Genomic DNA, 18,395 nt, shown 5'->3' with positions numbered 1-18,395 from the left:
ACTTCGTATATCAGTTGTGGCTTCAAAACAAACACAAAAGGTGGGGCCAGTTATAATAGCTTTCAAAGGGGCTTAGACAGATTGATGGAGCAGAAGTCGATCTACGGCTACCAATCTTGATCCTCCTTGACCTGAGATTGCAAATGCCTCAGTAGACCAGGTGCTCGGGAGCAGCAACAGCAGCAGCAGAAGGCCATTGCTTTCACCTCCTGCATGTGAGCTCCCAAAGGCACCTGGTGGGCCACTGCGAGTAGCAGAGTGCTGGACTAGATGGACTCTGGTCTGATCCAGCAGGCTCGTTCTTATGTTCTTCTTAGGCCACTTACCACACAAGGGCCAATTTCCCATACAGAGTGCTTCCGAGAGCTAAGAGAAATTCTACCACTAAAAGGGAAATTAAAAGGCAGTGAAAGGTATTGAAGTTGACTTATTAAACAGGTCCTTGGAATGGAATGTTATCAAATCTGCCAGGCTTAGAGCTGAATCCATTCCCAGATATTCTTTGTTAACACCTACAGTTCGTTCATATCTCTGCTGTATACATCCCCACCCCTCCTTTCTTTCTTCCAGGATGGCTGACCCACCAGGAGCGGCCTGCAGAGCTTCTCCTCCTCCCTGCTCAACCTCTTGCTGTGTTGTAGCCACAACCCACACATCTGGCACTTTCTTTGGCCAGGCGCGAGTGCTCCAAGAAGGTGCTCTGGAGATGCGGGGTTCAATGTCTGTGTTATCACAACAGGTGATTGGCAGCAGACTAAACACGGCCCGCAAGGCTTACAGCAGGAGCAGCCTCACGTGCAACACAACCCACAAGATTCAAAATGTCATGTGGCAGGAACGGGGGGGGGGGGGATTCATACAGAGCACCCCAACAAACAGCACTTACATCCCATCCAGAGGAGCAGCCTCTACGTCGGGAAGGGAAACACCTTCTTGGTCCAGCAGCTTCACCACTTCTCCTAAGCGAAGACAACAGAGGTCGCACACAAATACAGAAGACTTGGATTTACATCCCCCTTTCTCTCCTGCAAGGAGACTCAAAGGGGCTTCCAAAGTCCTTTCCCTTTCCCCCTCACAACAAACACCCTGTGAGGTAGGTGGGGCTGAGAGAGCTCCAAAGAACTGTGACTACCCAAGGTCAGCCACCTGGCGTATGTTGGAACATGTAGGCTAATCTGAACTCCCCAGTGAAGCCTCCACAGCTCAGGCGGCAGAGCAGCGAATCAAACCAGGCTCCTCCAGATTAGAGTGAACCTGCTCTTAACCGCTACGCCACTGCTGCTCCACGCCACAACATCCACCTCCTCAGGTCCCAAATGGCCAGAACAAGGACAGCAGTGCCTGGCCAGTGTCTGTGGCTTTGCCAACCAGCCACTGTGACAACACGTCATCCTATCTGGCATCCTCCAGGTTGCTCAAAGGACCCCATCCAGCCACGATGCTCCTCTGGCCCCAATGTGCACCAATAATGTGCCAGCACCCTCACCTGCCCCCACTCCCCAGGCTCAAGACAACCAACTGGTTTCCAACCTTTCCCTTCCCGATGAAAGATTGGTCAGCGAGGCTGGCAAGAGCAAGGGATTCTCCCACATTCTGCTTCCAGCAGCTCATCAGCCCATCCTGGGGAAAGGAGCTGCTTGGAGGAAAGGGGGCGGGGGGCCTGCCACCCCCCTTCCCTCAAGGGTAGATGCTCCCCAGTCCAGTCTGCTGCCAATCACCTGTTGTGATAACACAGTCGACCTCCCGGGTTTGGTGCTCCTGGATAAAGAAATCCGGCCGGGAAGCTTCCAGCTTCTTGTCATAACAGGGCATCACGGCCACGTGGTAGATCTCATCAGGCCTCACGTCCTAAGAGTGAGAGAGATAGAGCATGGACGATTGCCACACCACACCACAATCTGGTCTGTCTACGCCCAGCTTCTCTTCCTCACAGATGCTGCTGGAAACCCATCAGCAGGGATGCCGACTTGCCTTGGGGAGGATACACCCCCCCTGCTCATGGAGGGTCTGCTTAGTCACTCTAGCTCATGGGTTACCAGACATTTGTGATGTACAAAGCAAGCATATGATCAGAACACAGGCAGAGAAACTGTTATCTAGCATTAGACGTTATTTAGAAAGTTCCGTCACTTGTAAGACAAATTTTGCTACTTTTCCCGAGAGCACAACATCTGCATTGTTTAACAGAAGCCCCACAACAGAACTGTCAGAGTCTCTTTCAGGTTTGTCTGGGGCCAGCGTGGGAGAGAAATTCCTAAGGCCCACGTATCTCGGACAGTCGAGTATAATGCGACCAAGAGTCTCCACTTGGTTTCGACAGTGTGGACAAGCCTGATCCTGGAGAGGAATAGATAAATAGCCACACTTTGTAACGGCAGATGGGGAAGAATTGCATCTGGCCCTTGTAATAATCCATCTCTGTTGGGGTTCAGTTAACAATTCAAGATATTTAGCTATATGCCCCTGTTCAGGTACTATTTCGACAGAAAAGGGTAAGCATGATTTATTTGCTTGCCCCAATAAGATATGGTATTCCTGATCTAAAAGTCTGCTTTTTAAGGTTTGGAATCTATCTCTGGGTGACAACATACAAAGATCTTCACATAGTATACCCAGAGAGTAAATTTTTGATTTGAGTAATTGATACCATTCAGAGGCAAACAGGCCTGGGAGCGCAGTATACATTAAAGTGTGCTCGTCAGAGTTGAAACATAATTTAATCTAATACTTGCTCATGGGTGTACATCACTGGCCATTTACTGATCGCCTAACATCTAGGGGTCACATTGAGGTTTCACAGACTGCCATGCAAATACATATCTAGCCTTTCCCCCTGCTCTCACACAGAGACCTTCTCTTTCACTCTGCTGGGTGGCCACCACACTGGGGTCTCCTAGCATTTCCTGCCCTCACAGGGACTGCAAGCAGTCACTTCCCATCACACCAGACCACCAACCCTGACCAACCAGCTTCTCTGCACAGCAGTCTGTAACCCACATCTCCCTTCCCATGGGGTTTGGTTCCGGTGAAAACGACTCCAGAGACTTGGCGACTGGGTTCCACTTCACAGTCACAATGCAACCTGCCCCACACTGGTCAGTGGCCTAGAACTCATGGCCCATGGGGACTCCCTGGCCAGAGGTCACCCAAGGTCCTGCTCTTGCGGCCCACAGACAGACTCACCTGCCGTTGGGCGAAGCAGCCCTTGACCAGGTAGCCCATCACCTGCTGGGGCGACCTGGCCGTGCTGATGGAAGGGATGATGAAGCTCCCGTGGGTTTTCTCAGCGTAGCAGATCCACCCTGGAAGAGGGAAGCAGAGGGGGTTGAACGCACCTTTCGTGGCCTGCTTTCCAAGCCACCACAGCCCTTCCGTCACCACACTCACATAGATCAACAGGGAGGATCCAGAAGGATTGTTGGGAAAGAACAAAAGCACCACTAGGTAAGGAGGAATCATTTAAAGGACTGGAACGCCACCCATCGCAGCAACAAGGAAAGCCCCTCTTGGGAGGCAGAAGGGTCCATTCAAACACGCCTGGCCAACATCTCTGGCTCTCAGCTGTGACCTCAGCCCACATAGCTGCTACCCTCCTATCTGGCACTACACCTCATCATACAGATGCGGACGGCAGGGAGATCCCCCAACCCACACAGCAGGGGGAGGCCAGGGGTCCTGATTCCTCAGGCCCAGCAGGCAGCCTTTCTTTCTCACCATCATCAGGGGAGTCTGCTTTCCTGCTCCCACTTCCCCCACCCTGATCTCACCCCACCGGTAAGCTTCACCTGGGCAAGCAGCAGCTAACATAGGCAGCGCCCGGTCATCCTCAGCTCGCCTCCGGAAGCGCCGCACAAACTCTCGCTGGCTCTCCAGCAGGCTGAAGTTCCGGGAGAAGGTTGTGTCAAAAACAAAGTGCACCCCTGGGGGAGAGAAACGACCGTCAGGCTCATTTCGGCACCCATGCACAGCCAGATCCAGTCTTCATTGCTCCCTCGCCTCAATTAACAGCCAGCCTTCCCTCACGACACGTGGCTCACCTAAGCGTTTGAAGAACCCCGTCAGTTTCTTGGCTGTGTCTAAAGGACTCAGTTTGTATCTGGCAGCCAGCGAGGCTCTGGACTGGGGAGACACAGAGACCACCACCAACTTCTGTCCAGCAGAACTGGAACTCTGGGACAAAGAACACAACATAATACGACATCTTAATATTCGATGGACAGGCAAGAGGGAAACACACATTTACTGTGTCTCGGTACAATATTCACAGAATTCCTTATGTTCTCAATTTTTCCAAACACTCAGACATCTATCTACTGCAAAGGTACAGGGACAACTGAATAGCTTTCACAAACAGGTTGTCTTCGTTGGCCGAAGACAGGAACACAATTCTAGTGCAAGGTGTTTACTACAGGACAAGAAATCCCTATTACTGCCTGAATGCTGAGAGACACCACGTTGTCTCCTCTTTTAAATAAAACTAAACCACACACCAAACTTCCAACAACCAACACTGTTCTGAAGCACCCCACCAGACAACCAGGAGAGAAGCCCCGACAGAAAAACCGCTCTCCTCCCAGGGGCCCAATAGCCCAATAGAAGCCCAGCCCCTATTGCTCCCAAGCTGGAACGCCACCCACTCACCTTGTTGGCATTTAATACTTTGTTGAGCTCCTCGTGGCTCTGCTGCGTGATTAAGACACTCTCAGCCGACGTTATGCAGCCGCTACACGCCAAACAGTCATTGAGTGTAATTTTGGCTTTTTCAAGCTTCTGCGATTCTCCGTCCTGAAAAGGGAGGCGAGAAAGATGAAACTGTGAGCGGTTCAAAAGGCACCTCGGGACACTGGCAGTCATTCAGCAGCCCCCTCTCCCAGTCATCTTTTGGGAGAAGTAGAAAACACACACACAAAGATGGTTGTTGTGGGCTTTCCAGGCTGCATAGCCGTGGTCTGGTAGATCTACCAGACCATGGCCACATAGCCTTGAAAACCCACAACCACCAGTTGGAACCGGCCGTGAAAGCATTCGACAACACACACAGAGATCCTTCTCCATGGAATGCCACTGACACACTTCACTGGTGCTGCAAGGATTTGGCCTTGAAAGAGATCCACAGTATGCTCCCCCCAATAACATTACACCCACCAAGACACCAGACAATGATCAACAATCAACATTCCTAACAACAACGTGGGAACAAGCTGAGAAATCCTCCGCTAAGTTACTCCAGTCAACATTCCCTGAGAACAATAGACTGAAGGCTGCAGTAACTCTGCAGACGATTCTACTAATAAAAAAACATTGGTTGCTCTATCCTTCCCAAGTTCCCTCTCTCCCTGGATGAAGAAAGAAGAGTTGGATTTATATCCTCCCTTTCTCTCCTATAGGAGACTCAGAAGGCCTTACAAACTCCTTTCCCTTCCCCCCCCCCCCAAACACCCTGTGAGGTAGGTGGGGCTGAGAGAGTTCCGAAGAACTGGGACTAGCCCAAGGTCACCCAGCCAGTGTGTGTTGGAGTGCACAGGCTAATCTGAATTCCCCAGATAAACCTTCACAGCTCAGGTGGCAGAGCGGGGAATCAAACCCGGTTCCTCTAGAGTACACCTGCTCTTAGCCACTATGCCACTACTGCTCCTGGAAGTGGTCTACAGTCAGAGCTTGCTATGAAGAGCTGCTTGTCCTGAACCAACACAGCCAACCTGTTCTCTCGCTCTTACACAGGATCAATGAAAAGGATCCTTACCTCGTTCACTTGGAAATAACTCCCATCGTCTTCAAGACGGATCTTGGGTGCTGCTTTCCCTGGCTTCTTCTCAACTTTGATGGGTTTGATGCAATCCTGAAAGACGAGAGAGGGCCAATAATGGACAGAAGGCCACCTCTGAACAATACTCAGAATCAGCAAAGACCCAAAGAGGATGCATGCTACTTTTCTGATTGTCTCCTTTGGACCTGCTCACAGAACGGTGCCCACATTCTGACACAGTGGAAATACACTGGTCAATATTATTGCAGCTTTGTCCAGCTCCACAGAATGGCCTCATTGGGAATACTGTGTGCAGTTTCCAGTGCCATCAAGCAACAATTATGTTGTTGAGCCAAACAAGTACAGAAAAGCTTCTCTTTTGCCCAGAATTGTGGAACTCTGCAGGACTCCACGAGGTTGACTGGGAGTAGATTCAGTACAGACAACAGGAACCATTTCTTCCCTCTAGAAGCGACTGCACTGTGAAATTTGCTGCTGGAGGCTACAGGGACGCCCAGAGACATTGACAGCTCTGTCAGGGGCTCAGGCACACTTGTGAAGGACACCCACCAAGGGCTACTACCCACAGTGACAGAATGGAGCCTCCACAGATAGAAGCAGACTTCTGAATCCCAGTTTGTCCATGGATGTTAGTACTTAGAGAGACTAGGAGACTCCGCTTCAAATCCCCACTGTGACACCAGCTTGCTGGCTCACCTTGCAACTCTCGACCCAACCAACTCCACAGGATGTTTGTCGCAACACTCCAATGGAGAGCAGACCACAGTCAGCCCATTTGGGTCACCATCGTAGAGAAAACTGGGGTATGAAGTGGTGGGTCGCTGGTCTGCTTCAGGAGACCTCATATAACCACGAGACCCACAAATATACGAGAAAGACGCATCACCCGAGGCCACACCCCTGCTCACTCAGCCTCATGTCCTTCCTTGCAGGGCTGTTGTACCTCCGCCGGAGGCAGGTGTTCCAAAGCCTCCACGTACAAATATCAGTTAATAATAACCACACTATGGAACATGTCCCCAACCGCCTCCGCGCACCTGCGAGGGCCCAATATAATCATCCAGGTCCGTCAGCTGCAAGACTCCACTAAAAGGGGACACTGCCGCCGCCATCTCGGCTGCTCGACGACGTCCCCGCCGTAAAGCTCCGCCGCGAAGAGCGACATTGCCGCAAAAGGCAGCGAGCGCCCCCTGGCGAGCAACAGCGGCGCCGCACAAAACGGGACGAAAAGCCATTGGCCAGCCGGGTAGGTGCTGCTCTATCTCGTGTCATCTCTATGACTGCAGGCATTTCCGGTCTTCGCGGCAAGAAGCCGGCAGAGAATGACAGCGTTAGAGGCGGGACTTCCTGTGTTCATTAGACCGTCGCGTTCGCCCCGGGGACGGGGGCTGCGGTCACAACACCCCGGCAGAGTAGTACAGTGAGACAATTCCCAACATTGCAGGGGTTGAAACGGGGAGAGATTAGCGTGCGCCAGCCCTGCAAAGCAGGGCAGCGTTCATGCAACGAGGAAGCATCTGAAGGGATTAGCTTTTTGGACTGCAGACAATCTGGAATAAATGCGGTTTCTCCTTACTGTTGTCCGGTTCACTTTTGCTGCAAGACACTCAATGTTGCTACAGCGGCGCGGTGCATTTCGGGGGACTGATTTCATAACTATCCAATTCTGCCAGCCCCATGTTGTGAGGACTGCAACACACAGAAACCCTGCAATGCACACTATGTTGCATTTTACCTGGGAAGACCCGAGTGCTTCAAAACAACCCAGCAGTGTCGTCCAGTCACATCAGAGGCAGGGAGGGCAGCGCAGAAAACTTGGAAGGCGTGCCCTGATCTTTTTGCCCAAAGGTAATCTGAGACTTGGCACACCATTCAAGTTTTCTGCGCTCCCCTCCCTGCCTCTGATGTGACTGGACACCACACCACAGAGGTTCCCACTGTCCAAGCACTCAATTGAAGAAACAGATGATCTCTGGACAGGTTGGACCTCCTTCAACAATCTGCTGGCGCTCCCCTCTGCCAGTAAAAGTTTTAATAATGTGCTTTCTGTGCTTTCTGATACATTTGCACCCCACAAAACGACATTTCCTCTGCCTAAAAAAGGGACATCGCACATGTACAGTTCAAGCTTGTCTGACTGTGTGTTCCTGCATGGCAGGGGGTTGGACTTGATGGCCCTTGGGATTTCTTCCAACTGTATGATTCTAAGTTCAAAGTCCAGCAATTCTGTAACACTCTAGAGATAACATCTTGGCACACTGCAGTGTGGCATTTGGAGGCTCCTTATGAGTGTGTAATTCCCACATCAGATAACACGTACTCCACCCTGCTCTTCCTTTAAGAAATCCTACAGATTAGTTCTGCTCATTCACGCCAACAGGAAACAAGCCCCAGGCTTCCGGTTTGGCCCATTTCTCCTGTGCTTCAGGCCGTACCCACATTGGTCCCTTCCGCACATGCAGAGTAATGCACCTTCAATCCACTTTCACAACAGTTTCAAAGTGGATTTTGTTATTTTGCACAGTACAACCCAGCTGCAAAGTGCAGTGAAAGTGGCCTGAAAGTCCATTATTCTGCATGTGTGGAAGGGGCCTTGGACATGACAGCTTTGCCCTTCCAAAACCGAAGCAACTGTTTGCTATTAGAACTGATCACATAACATTCTCCATTTTCATTTGTCCCCATTGCAGCCACGAACCTAGATTACAAAAAAAATTTCCTGGCCTCCAAGCTTAAACACGAACCTTGACCACTGATGCTCGATTCTGACCAAGCCTTCGCCACGTCGGATATTTGTGCCACGGCTTGCAGATTTCTGTGGCTGTGGCAAGAGCAGAATCAAACAGGGGAGGGTTTGTGGGGATGGCCGAGCGGCCTCCAGTGGCATTTCACAGACTCTGATCGGCTGCAGAGTCTGAGCCTCCGATTCGCTTCTAGGGCTTCAGTTCTCTGAGGAGTTGGCAGGCCCACGTTACAAACTTTCCCCTGTTCACACTCGGCACCGGCCAGGGGCCGCGGGTCCAGCAGGTTACTCGGAGCCACAAGACGTCTTTCCTAATGGCCTCCCTGATGAATTCTACATTTCAGTCACAGCCTCTAAATTTTCATTAAGGCCAGTCACACAGAGCAGATGATGGATTAGATTTTAAGTTGGAAAACCTCCAGATAAAATTAAAGCGCTTCTTTCTTTCTCCCCCTCACCCACCCCCCAGCTCTTTTTTTTTTTACAGGGAAGGGAGGAACTCTCCCAAGCCTTCCCTTTTCCTATGTGGTGCCCTCCATACCAGGTTTCAAGGGATTCCTGCTCTTTTAAAGCTATCCACTGGCCCATACGCCGGCCTCACTTCCCCACCTCCCGAAAGATGCCACGGTCTAGACACTGGCATCCTGGAGGGGGAAACAATTCGCTCACTGAGAGGGAAGGCCAGTCCAATTGAACGGGCACCGAGTTAAGCCCGCATTCCGTTTTCAAGGCACATCTCGCAACGCTTTGTCTCCGGACGGATAATTTGCCACACACGGAGACAAAACTTGAGCAGCGTGTCGCTTTTCACTAATCAGAGTGGGCCACGATCCAAGCAGGAAGGCGTCCTGTGCAGGCCTCGCTGAAAGAAAGGCGAGCGCTCTGTCTCTCTCGCTCTGCCTTCTGCATGCACGTACGGCCTTCTCTCCCTTTTCTTCCGCCTCATTATCCTCTCCATCCTTCTCTTTCATTCTCTCCATCTTCTCCCATCTCCCCACTTTCCTGGCAGCCTCTTCCCTCGCTGGGCTCTGTCCTCCCTCTTTCTGTCTCCCTCCCCGGCGCCTGGCATGTTCCTTTGAACACTTCCAATCTCTCCAGATTGCAGACAGATGAGACAATAACTTTCTGGGTACTCCTCCATGGGACCAAGGCTGGGCGGTTTTCCGTCCAGATGAGCCACTGTTTCAAATGGCCAATTCTTTCCTTTTTCTTTTTGATAAGTACTTTCATCCCCACTTGCGACTGTGGGCTGGTAGATTTCTCTAACAGATGTTGCTTCTTATTATGCCGAGGAAAAGATTACGGGCGGCTTGGAACGGGGCTTAAAGGCCGCTCAAGATGCTTTTAGGGTGTCTCTGTGAATCAAGGAAGGAAGACCGTCATCACCGAGTGAGAAAGAGGCCGATCTCGCGTCGGTCACGTCAGCATGATTTGTACCACAGTCAGCTCTTCGGAAATTAAATTCCACGGGGATTTCTCCAGCAATGACTCAGGCCAGCCCTTAGCTGGTTTCCCTTTTGTCGTGTGCCTCCAATTGAAAGGTTGCTGAAAGGCTGTAGCACAACCACACACAGCTCTTCCCTGTTTTTAGACTCTCTGCCACCGTTTGGGTGTTTGCTTTGAAGTTGGACATTAGGGGCCTCTCTGGGTGGCAGACAAGAACAAAGATGGCTTTGGTCCTGTCTGCCCTCAGCAGGCACAGAGGCTGTCCTCTCCTCACTAGAGTTTCTTGAGGTGCTGAGGAAGAAGAGGAGAAAAGAGTTTGGATTTATACCTCCCCTTTCTCTCCTGTAAGGAGACTCAAAGGAGCTTACAATCTCCTTCCCCCCCCCCAACAAACACCCTGTGAGGTGGGTGGAGCTGAGAGAGCTCCGAAGAACTGTGACTAGCCCAAGGACACCCAGCTGGCGTGTGTTGGAGTGCACAGGCTAATCTGGTTCACCATATAAGCCTCCACAGCTCAGGCGGCAGAGCTGGGAATCAAACCCGGTTCCTCCAGATTAGAGTGCACCTGCTCTTAACCACTACACCAAGCTGGCTCAAGAGAATCAAAATTTGCTCCAGTGGGGTAGGCAGGGTTCAGTCAGAGGGTGAACCTCCTTGCCAACCTCCAGGTGAAGCCTGGGAATCTCCTGGACTTACCACTCATCTCTGGACAACACAGATCACCTCCCCTGGTGGGAACGGCTCCTTCGGAGGGTGGATTCTGCGGCATTACACCCCACTAAGGTCTGGCCCCTGCCTCCACCCCAAATCTCCAGGGATTTCCCAGCTCAGAGTTCACAGCCAGACACCCATCACCCTTTGTGGCCTTTGTTTCTCCAGATCTGGGGTACCTCTGCCAGTGTCCTTCGATCTCACCGGGTACTTGAATCGGGAGGGAATGCTGAATCAAGAGGGGTTGTGGCACAGCGGCAGAGCATCCACTAGGCACTTGGAAGGGCTCCGGTTCAGTTCTTGGCATCTCCAGGTGACATGATCAGGTCAGAGAAGAAGAAGAGAAGAGTTTGGATTTATGTTCCCCCCTTTCTCTCCTGTAGGAGACTCAAAGGGGCTTACAATCTCCTTGCCCTTCCTCCCTCACAACAAACACCCTGTGAGTGGGTGGGGCTGAGAGAGCTCCGGAAAGCTGTGACTAGCCCAAGGTCACCCAGCTGGCGTGTGTGGGAGTGCACAGGCTAGTCTGAATTCCCCAGATAAGCCTCCACAGCTCAGGTGGCAGAGCTGGGAATCAAACCCGGTTCCTCCAGATTAGATACACGAGCTCTTAACCTCCTACGCAACTGCTGCTCCTTACAGAGGTGATGTGAAAGACCTTTGCCAGAGACCCTGGAGAGCCACGGCTTCTGGTTGGACATAGCAAGTCTAGTGTACAAAGGAGCTGAGAAGAAGACCCAGCAGGGGGTGGGCAAGGAGTCAGCTGTCAGGTGAGAGACCCCTCCGTTTTCTGTGTCACCTCTTGCCTGTCCTTAGACTGATACTGTCAGGCCTCATGTCCTCCTGCTTCATCCTGGAAGTTAGCCACAGAGACTCTTCCTAGATAGCAGCATGCTATCCAGCAGGTGCACTCTAATCTGGGGAATTGGGTTTGATTCCCTGCTCTGCTGCTTGAGCTGTGGAGGCTTATCTGGGGAACCTGAACCACCACTGAGTTGGCTCAGCTTGTGCACTCCCAACACACGCTAGCTAGGTGACCTTGGGCTAGTCACAGTTCTTCGGAGCTCTCTCAGCCCCACCCGTGTTGCAGAGTATTGGGGGGGGGGGGGAAGAGAAAGGAGATTATAAGCCCATTTGAGAGAAGGGGAGGATATAAATCCAAACTACTACTACTCCTCTCTTCTTCTTCTTCTTCTTCTTCTTCTTCTTCTTCTTCTTCTTCTTCTTCTTCTTCTTCTTCTTCTTCTTCTTCTTCTTCTTCTTCTTCTTCTTCTTCTTCTTCTTCTTCTTCTTCTTCTTCTTCTTCTTCTTCTTCTTCTTCTTCTTCTTCTTCTTCTTTCCCTGCCCCGGCCAGGGGCCAAGACCAACGGAAACCATCCACGAACTCCAACCGGCACACCTCAGCTTCTCTGCTCTGAGTCATGACGCCTTCAACTGGGCGAGAGTCCAGTGATATTTTGGGACCGATTTCCAAGCACATTCCAGAGACAATTTTGCAAGGAAAAATAAGGGGGAGGGGGGAGTGTAACCAGGATGGAACTAACATGCTGTCCAAAAACAAACCCCGTCAGAGGAGCGCTTGCCAGTTCTCCCACTTCAGGTGGGAAGCTACTGGGCTGGAGAGGAAATTCACAAGGTCGCAGGCACTGGACGGCAACCTGAATAAGCAATCCAGGCATGGCTTCCCGAACAGGCTGGCAATTGGCCCACCAACAGGAGAGGAACCATTAGGTGGGAGATATGGAGAAGACGAGGCCTGGTTCCAACTTGCAGCCCGACGGACAGTTTGCTCAGGAGAACGTTCTCTCGTTTCCAAAAAAAGGAATCCCACAACTTTGTCCGTGGTTTTTCAGAAGTTTTCACAGGATCCTAACATGGCACAAATGCTACAATTTTTCCACACAGGACACCCTCAACATCACTCAGCGGTTCTCCATGGTCCTCCATGGTTTCAGTGTAAATTAACACATCATCTAAATACACCACAACTCCTTTGTATAGCAGGTCATGCATGATTTCATTGATCAGATTCATGACCACTCCCGGGACCCCACTTGAACCAAAAGGCATGATTGGCTGGGGTCTTCCTTTCTCCTAGGATCTGACTCGTCGCAACCTTTTGAATCAATGGTGCTTGGGGGGGGGGGGGGGGACACTAGTGCTGCTATGTCATTGTGAAGCGCTGCCATTTCTGCTTTTATCATTCTGACCACTGCTCTTCATATAAAAGCTCCCAAGTAACAAAGGATAGAAACAGAAACAATTCAAAATGGTGTCATGCAGTGTTACTTGGTGGTGCCCTTGACAAGGGTAAGGCCCTTGACAAAGCGGGGCTTGTTGCTGGAGGGGGTCAGTGACGAAGGGAGGGGGAACTGCGCCCGAGGCATGAGCTGCCCGCGCACCCCCTCCCGCCCCCACCACGTGACGGCAATGGTGGTGCCCGGGTCAAGCCACCCCGGATGTCCCCATTACCACTATGTGTCTGGAGGTGGTTCTCTTCTGGAAAAAGCCACCACCAGAAGAATGGGGCAGCTGCAAGCTGTAGGCTTCACACCAGGGACAAAAGTAGATGTGGCTCTTCTGGTTGGTGGCAATTACCCACGTGGCTCTCTTCAAATCCGCAAGCAAGAGACAATTTGGTGTAGTGGACCACTGACGTTTTATGACCAAAATCAACTCTGATTAGCAATAAGCAACTCAAATTGAAATGAGCAACAATGGAGTGCTCCATTCAACAATGTCAGTAAACAGAGGGGAAATTAATTTGTGATGAAAATGGATCAGAACCGCTGGTGCTGAACGGAAACACAGGAGACAACTCCCACCTCCATCTGTGTGTGGATCCTTCACCAGCATGGTGTAGTGGTTAAGAGCAGGTGCACGCTAATCTGGAGAACCAGGTTTGATACCCCGCTCTGCCGCTTGAGCTGTGTAGGCTTATCTGGTGAACGAGATTAGCTTGTGCACTCCAACACATGCCAGCTGGGTGACCTTGGGCTAGTCACAGTTCTTTGGAGCTCTCTCAGCCCCACCTACCTCCCAGAGTGTTTGTTGTGTTGGGGGGGGGGGAGGGAAAGGAGATTGTAAGCTCCTTTGAGTCTCCTTACAGGAGAGAAAGGGGGGATACAAATCCAAACTCTTCTTCATTATAGTTCTGCATGCTGCTGATGCTAGAAAAACAGTGACTTGATGAAAGAGAACGGGCCAAATGTTGCAAGCACTAATAACTGGGATTGCTAAATGGAACCTCCATGGCCAGAGGCAGTATACCTCTTATTATGGAGAAAAAGACAGCCATCTTAAGTACAACGAGAAAAAAACAACACGGGCAAAAAAGGAACAGGGAAAAGACTGAAAGAAAATTGAAGCAAAGGGGGGGGGGCAGGAAAAGATCTGGCTTAACTCTAAAACCATTTCTCTTTCAGTCAATTTCTTTTGTCTTCCCGCAGGGAAAACCTCCGTGCACAGTTTCCAAGCCTTTAATGAAGAACAGGCCCGGCCTTACCTTGCCGGGCCCTGATTCACAGTGATCGTCCATAAATATTGCTTTAAAAACTTTTCTGAAGTGCTCCCGTGGGCTGTGGCAGCCAGGCTCAGGAAGCGACAGGACATTCCTCCTCCTCCTCCTCCTCCAGAAGTCGGGGGTGTGGCTGGGAAAGAGCAGACGCTTTAAACACAGCGAGATTTACGGCGCTCCGAGCCTGCGGGAGCCATAAAATGACAATTTGTTCAATTTCAGAAGCAGGCCTCTGGCCCGTGGCAAGGCCTTTCACCGCGGTTTATAAATCCAGCCGTAAAGGCCTCGTGATCTTTTATGGGGAAAAATGGATGCTCCAAAGCCCATTTTCCAAACCTTTGGAAGAGGGAGATGTTTGCCGCAGAGATGAAAAACGGGATCCTGCGGCCCAGAGGTGGTCTGGGTGGTTCTATTGTCACATCTGCACAAACTGAGCCGCAGAGTATTCGTTTTGCCACAGCAGTATGGTATTCATCTCACAGGTGCAACTTGTCACAACCTGGAGTGAGGTGGAAGAGAAAAGCAACACCACATCAAATCCCTCCCTCTTGAGCCCTTCTTGCATGATCTGGGAGCCCTCTCCCCTCTGCACCACTGAGCTTTTCCCCAGCCTCTTTTTAGTGGATTTGCACTCTGATTTATATGCACTGTGACCACCAACTTCAGCCTTGGCATCCTGCCTTTCTTGGAGCAGGGAGTATCAAGGGCAGCTCAAAAGCAGAAACCGGCCTACTGGGCTCGTCTGACCTTGAGAAATGAAGTCCAGTGGAGCGCCAGAGGCTCCAGGGCCATAAGGAAAAACCCAGGAAGGGCATTTCCGACGCCTCATTCTTCCTGCAGTTTTCTGAGCACACATTTCACCGAACGTAGTGAGCCAGGAGAGAAACAGAGACCGTGAGGCACGGTGGCTCAAAAGAGCAGCAGTGGCGCAGTGGTTAAGAGCAGGTGCACTCTAATCTGAAGGAACCGGGTTTGATTCCTTGCTCTGCCGCCTGAGCTGTGGAGGCTTATATGGTGAACCAGATTAGCCTGTGCACTCCAACACACGCCAGCTGGGTGACCTTGGGCTAGTCACAGTTCTTCGGAGCTCTCTCAGCTCCACCCACCTCACAGGGTGTTTGTTGGGGGAGGGAAGAGAAAGGAGATTGTAAGCTCCTTTGAGTCTCCTTACAGGAGAGAAAGGGAGTGGGATATAAATCCAACTCTTCTTCTTCTTCTCCTCCTCATAACAGACTAGAATTGGGGAGGTCCACATTCAGTTCCTTGCTCCTCTTCCCATCCTGACACACCTTGCAGAGTTGTTGTGCAGACAACATGGAGGAGGTCCACGTATGTTGCCCTTGAGTTCCTTGGATTAAAAAAAGAAAGAAAATAGCAAATGAAGGCTTCAATGAAGCTCACAGCATTCCCAGAGGTGGAGGCAGGATATGCATGGAAAAATAAAATAAAAAATAAACAAACACCCTAGAAGGGTTTGTTTGTTTGTTTGTAGATCCAGGAGAAGAGTCCAAACATTTCTGTCACATCCAGTCTTTTAAAACTGTTTTTCCCTTATTGATGAGCAAACAACGCACAAACAATGTTGGGACAAAATGTGAGACGCCAGACATGAGGCATCAGGCTAGTGGAAAAGACACAACTCATAGGTTTGTTTCAACGCAGATGTGATGTAGGGATGAGCCGCTGACCCAGCAGCACCGTAGGCAGAGCGCTGGCATGCTGGCCCAACTACGGCCTTCTGGTCGCACCCGCTCCCCCATCCCCCACCCCCCCGGTGAGTCATAGGTCATGAACTGCCTGGCTCACAGCCACCAGGTGTCCCAGACAAAGGGATAATGGGGCCCTTGCCCCCAGATGTGGATTAGGCCCAGACACGGACGCTTCCTCCCGCACGTACCAGCCCGATGAGATCATGCATCACCTGATGATCTCCCGGTCTCCCGTTCTCCCGCTCTCCCGGCCTCCCGCCAATCCACCCCTTTGCCCGCCCCCAGAGAATCCCTAATAAAAGGTGCCAGGAACTAGCACGCGGCAGAGTTGCCAGGATCACGGACCCCCGCGCTCCCGCTGCTGGCTCTCTCCACCAGATGATATCTCCGCGTCTCGTCTCGTTCTTACGGTGACTCCGCGTGCACGACTACAACGTGAAACCAAAATCAAGGGAAATTCAGAGGTGGGGAAAGGACAGGTGTTGATCAAGCTATGAATTTCACGTAAGGACACCAGAATCACTGCTTGAATTTCATGCTGGACTATTTGATACCTCCACAGTAGGATCAGAGGCCCTTTCCGCACGGGCGCTGAGCGGGGGTGCGTCAGCATAAACAGACGGTCCTGGTAGGGGCACAGGGAAAGGCGCAGCCTTCGCACAGGCTGCGCCTTCCCCAACCGTCTTACCTGCTCCTGCTGGCTCCCGTAGTGTTGTAGAGGCCAGGGGACACACACCCCTGGCCAGAGCGACGGTGCTGGAGATGGAGGCCAGGGGGGCATGTCCCCTGGCCTCCACAACGCAATGGGAGCCAGCAGAAGCAGATATGTCAGCTGGGGAAGGCAGGAGGGAAACGCCGCCTTCCAGCCGCTGCCATTCGCACGGCAGCAGCTGGAAGGCGCCCCTTTTGAAAAGCGAGCGAGGTTCAAAAGGGGCATTTCCGCTTGGGCGGCGCGAGCACGGCGCTGCTGCAGCGTTTTTGCTGTCACTGGGGCGCTCTATTCCGCTCGTGCGGAAAGAGCTATAGAGTTGGAAGAGACTCCAAGGGTCATCAAGTCCAACCCCCTGCCATGCAGGAACACATAATCAAAGCACTCCTGACAGATGGCCACCCAGCCTCTGTTTACAAACCTCCAAAGGAGACTCTGCCACACTGTGAGGTGGTGCATTCTGTTGGAAGGACTTTACGCTATTTCCTGCCAACCTGCAGAGGGGGTTTTACTAGAGAGCCAGGGCTAGATAGGGACCTAGGAATGGTCACCTTTACTCTATCATGCTGGTTCTATCCTTTGATGTTAAACTGATACTCTCAGGGACTTCCTTCCTTCCGTCTGCCTCCTTCTCGACTACTTCTCCATCTTACTCCTACCATGCCTAGAGGAAGGATGGGTGCTGCGTGCATCCATCACCATCCAGCTAGTATAGAATAGATTAGTGAACCTATCTCTCTACCATTCTATCCAGAATGGAGTTCACTAATAAATATTAGTGAATGGAGTTCACTAATAAATACACCTACCTCACAGGGTGTTTGTTGTGAGGGGGGAAGGGCAAGGAGATTGTAAGCCCCTTTGAGCCTCCTGCAGGAGAGAAAGGGGGGATATAAATCCAAACTCCTCCTCCTCCTCCTCCTCCTCCTCCTCCTCCTCCTCTTCTTCTTCTTCTTCTTCTTCTTCTTCTTCTTCTTCTTCTTCACATTAGAAACTACAACTGACTCAAAAATTCTTTTGTGTAAGCTTGCCGCACATTGGGATCCATCACACACACGCACACACACAAGGTGAGGCTTCTGCTGTGCTTTGTCAGCCTACATGTACTCTGCTAAATACGATTAGAAATAAACTCCAAATACGAGGAGCTCTTATTCCAGTACATTCGACTGTCGAACAGCCTTTACTGTCAGGAGGTTTTCCCTGATGTTTAGGTGGAATCTCTTTTCCTTTACCTTGAACCCTTGACTCCTGGTCCTAGTCTCTGGAGGAGCAGAAAACAAGCTTGCTCCCTCACCAACATGACATCCCTTCAAATATCTAAACAGGGCTTTCATGTCACCTCTTAACCTTCCCTTCACCGAACTAAACATCCCCAGCTCCCTAAGTCTTTCCTTGTAGGGCACGGATTCCAGACCTTTGACCATTTTGGTTGCCCTCCTCTGGACCTGTTCCAGCTTATCAATATCCTTCTTGAATTGCTGTGCCGAGAACTGTACACACTATTCCAGGTGAGGTCTAACCAATGCAGAATGGAGAGGTACAATTACATCCCTCGATCTAGACACTATACTCCTATTGATACAGGCCAGAATCGCACTGGCTTTCCTGGCTTTCAGTCAGCTGTTCACTGTACATCCGCACATCTTGGTCGTCAGTTCAGGCAGCTTCCAAGATAACGGCCAACCTCAACGAGGGACCGCCATGACATTATCAGAGAGAACACCGTCTCCCTTTCAGGCTAATACGTGCGTTCCCTTCCTCTTCCTGAATCCAAAAGAACTCATGAAGAA

The 18,395-nt window shown here is 51.2% G+C and overlaps 1 protein-coding gene across 4 annotated transcripts in view; it reads right to left on the bottom strand.

The window, feature by feature from the left end:
• CIAO3 (cytosolic iron-sulfur assembly component 3) overlaps positions 1–18,395 on the bottom strand; it is a 49,911-nt gene that overhangs the window by 3,246 nt on the left and 28,270 nt on the right. For 3 of the 4 annotated variants that reach the window (XM_048494476.1, XM_048494477.1, XM_048494478.1), the window contains exons 8-14: positions 5,744–5,839; positions 4,642–4,785; positions 4,038–4,170; positions 3,786–3,920; positions 3,184–3,302; positions 1,719–1,848; positions 887–959 (exon numbers count right to left, since the gene is read on the bottom strand). In XM_048494476.1, coding sequence (XP_048350433.1) covers positions 887–959; positions 1,719–1,848; positions 3,184–3,302; positions 3,786–3,920; positions 4,038–4,170; positions 4,642–4,785; positions 5,744–5,839 — 830 coding nt within the window. Of the gene's footprint in view, positions 1–886; positions 960–1,718; positions 1,849–3,183; positions 3,303–3,785; positions 3,921–4,037; positions 4,171–4,641; positions 4,786–5,743; positions 5,840–6,804; positions 6,993–18,395 lie in introns of those variants that run through there. The other variant, XM_048494475.1, reaches the window with a different exon arrangement.

The sequence above is a fragment of the Sphaerodactylus townsendi genome, linkage group LG04, assembly GCF_021028975.2.
Source record: "Sphaerodactylus townsendi isolate TG3544 linkage group LG04, MPM_Stown_v2.3, whole genome shotgun sequence".
Classification (NCBI taxonomy): Eukaryota; Metazoa; Chordata; class Lepidosauria; order Squamata; family Sphaerodactylidae; genus Sphaerodactylus; species Sphaerodactylus townsendi.
The sequence above is the reverse complement of the archived record's forward strand: the minus strand, read 5'-3'. Positions and strand labels throughout refer to the sequence as shown.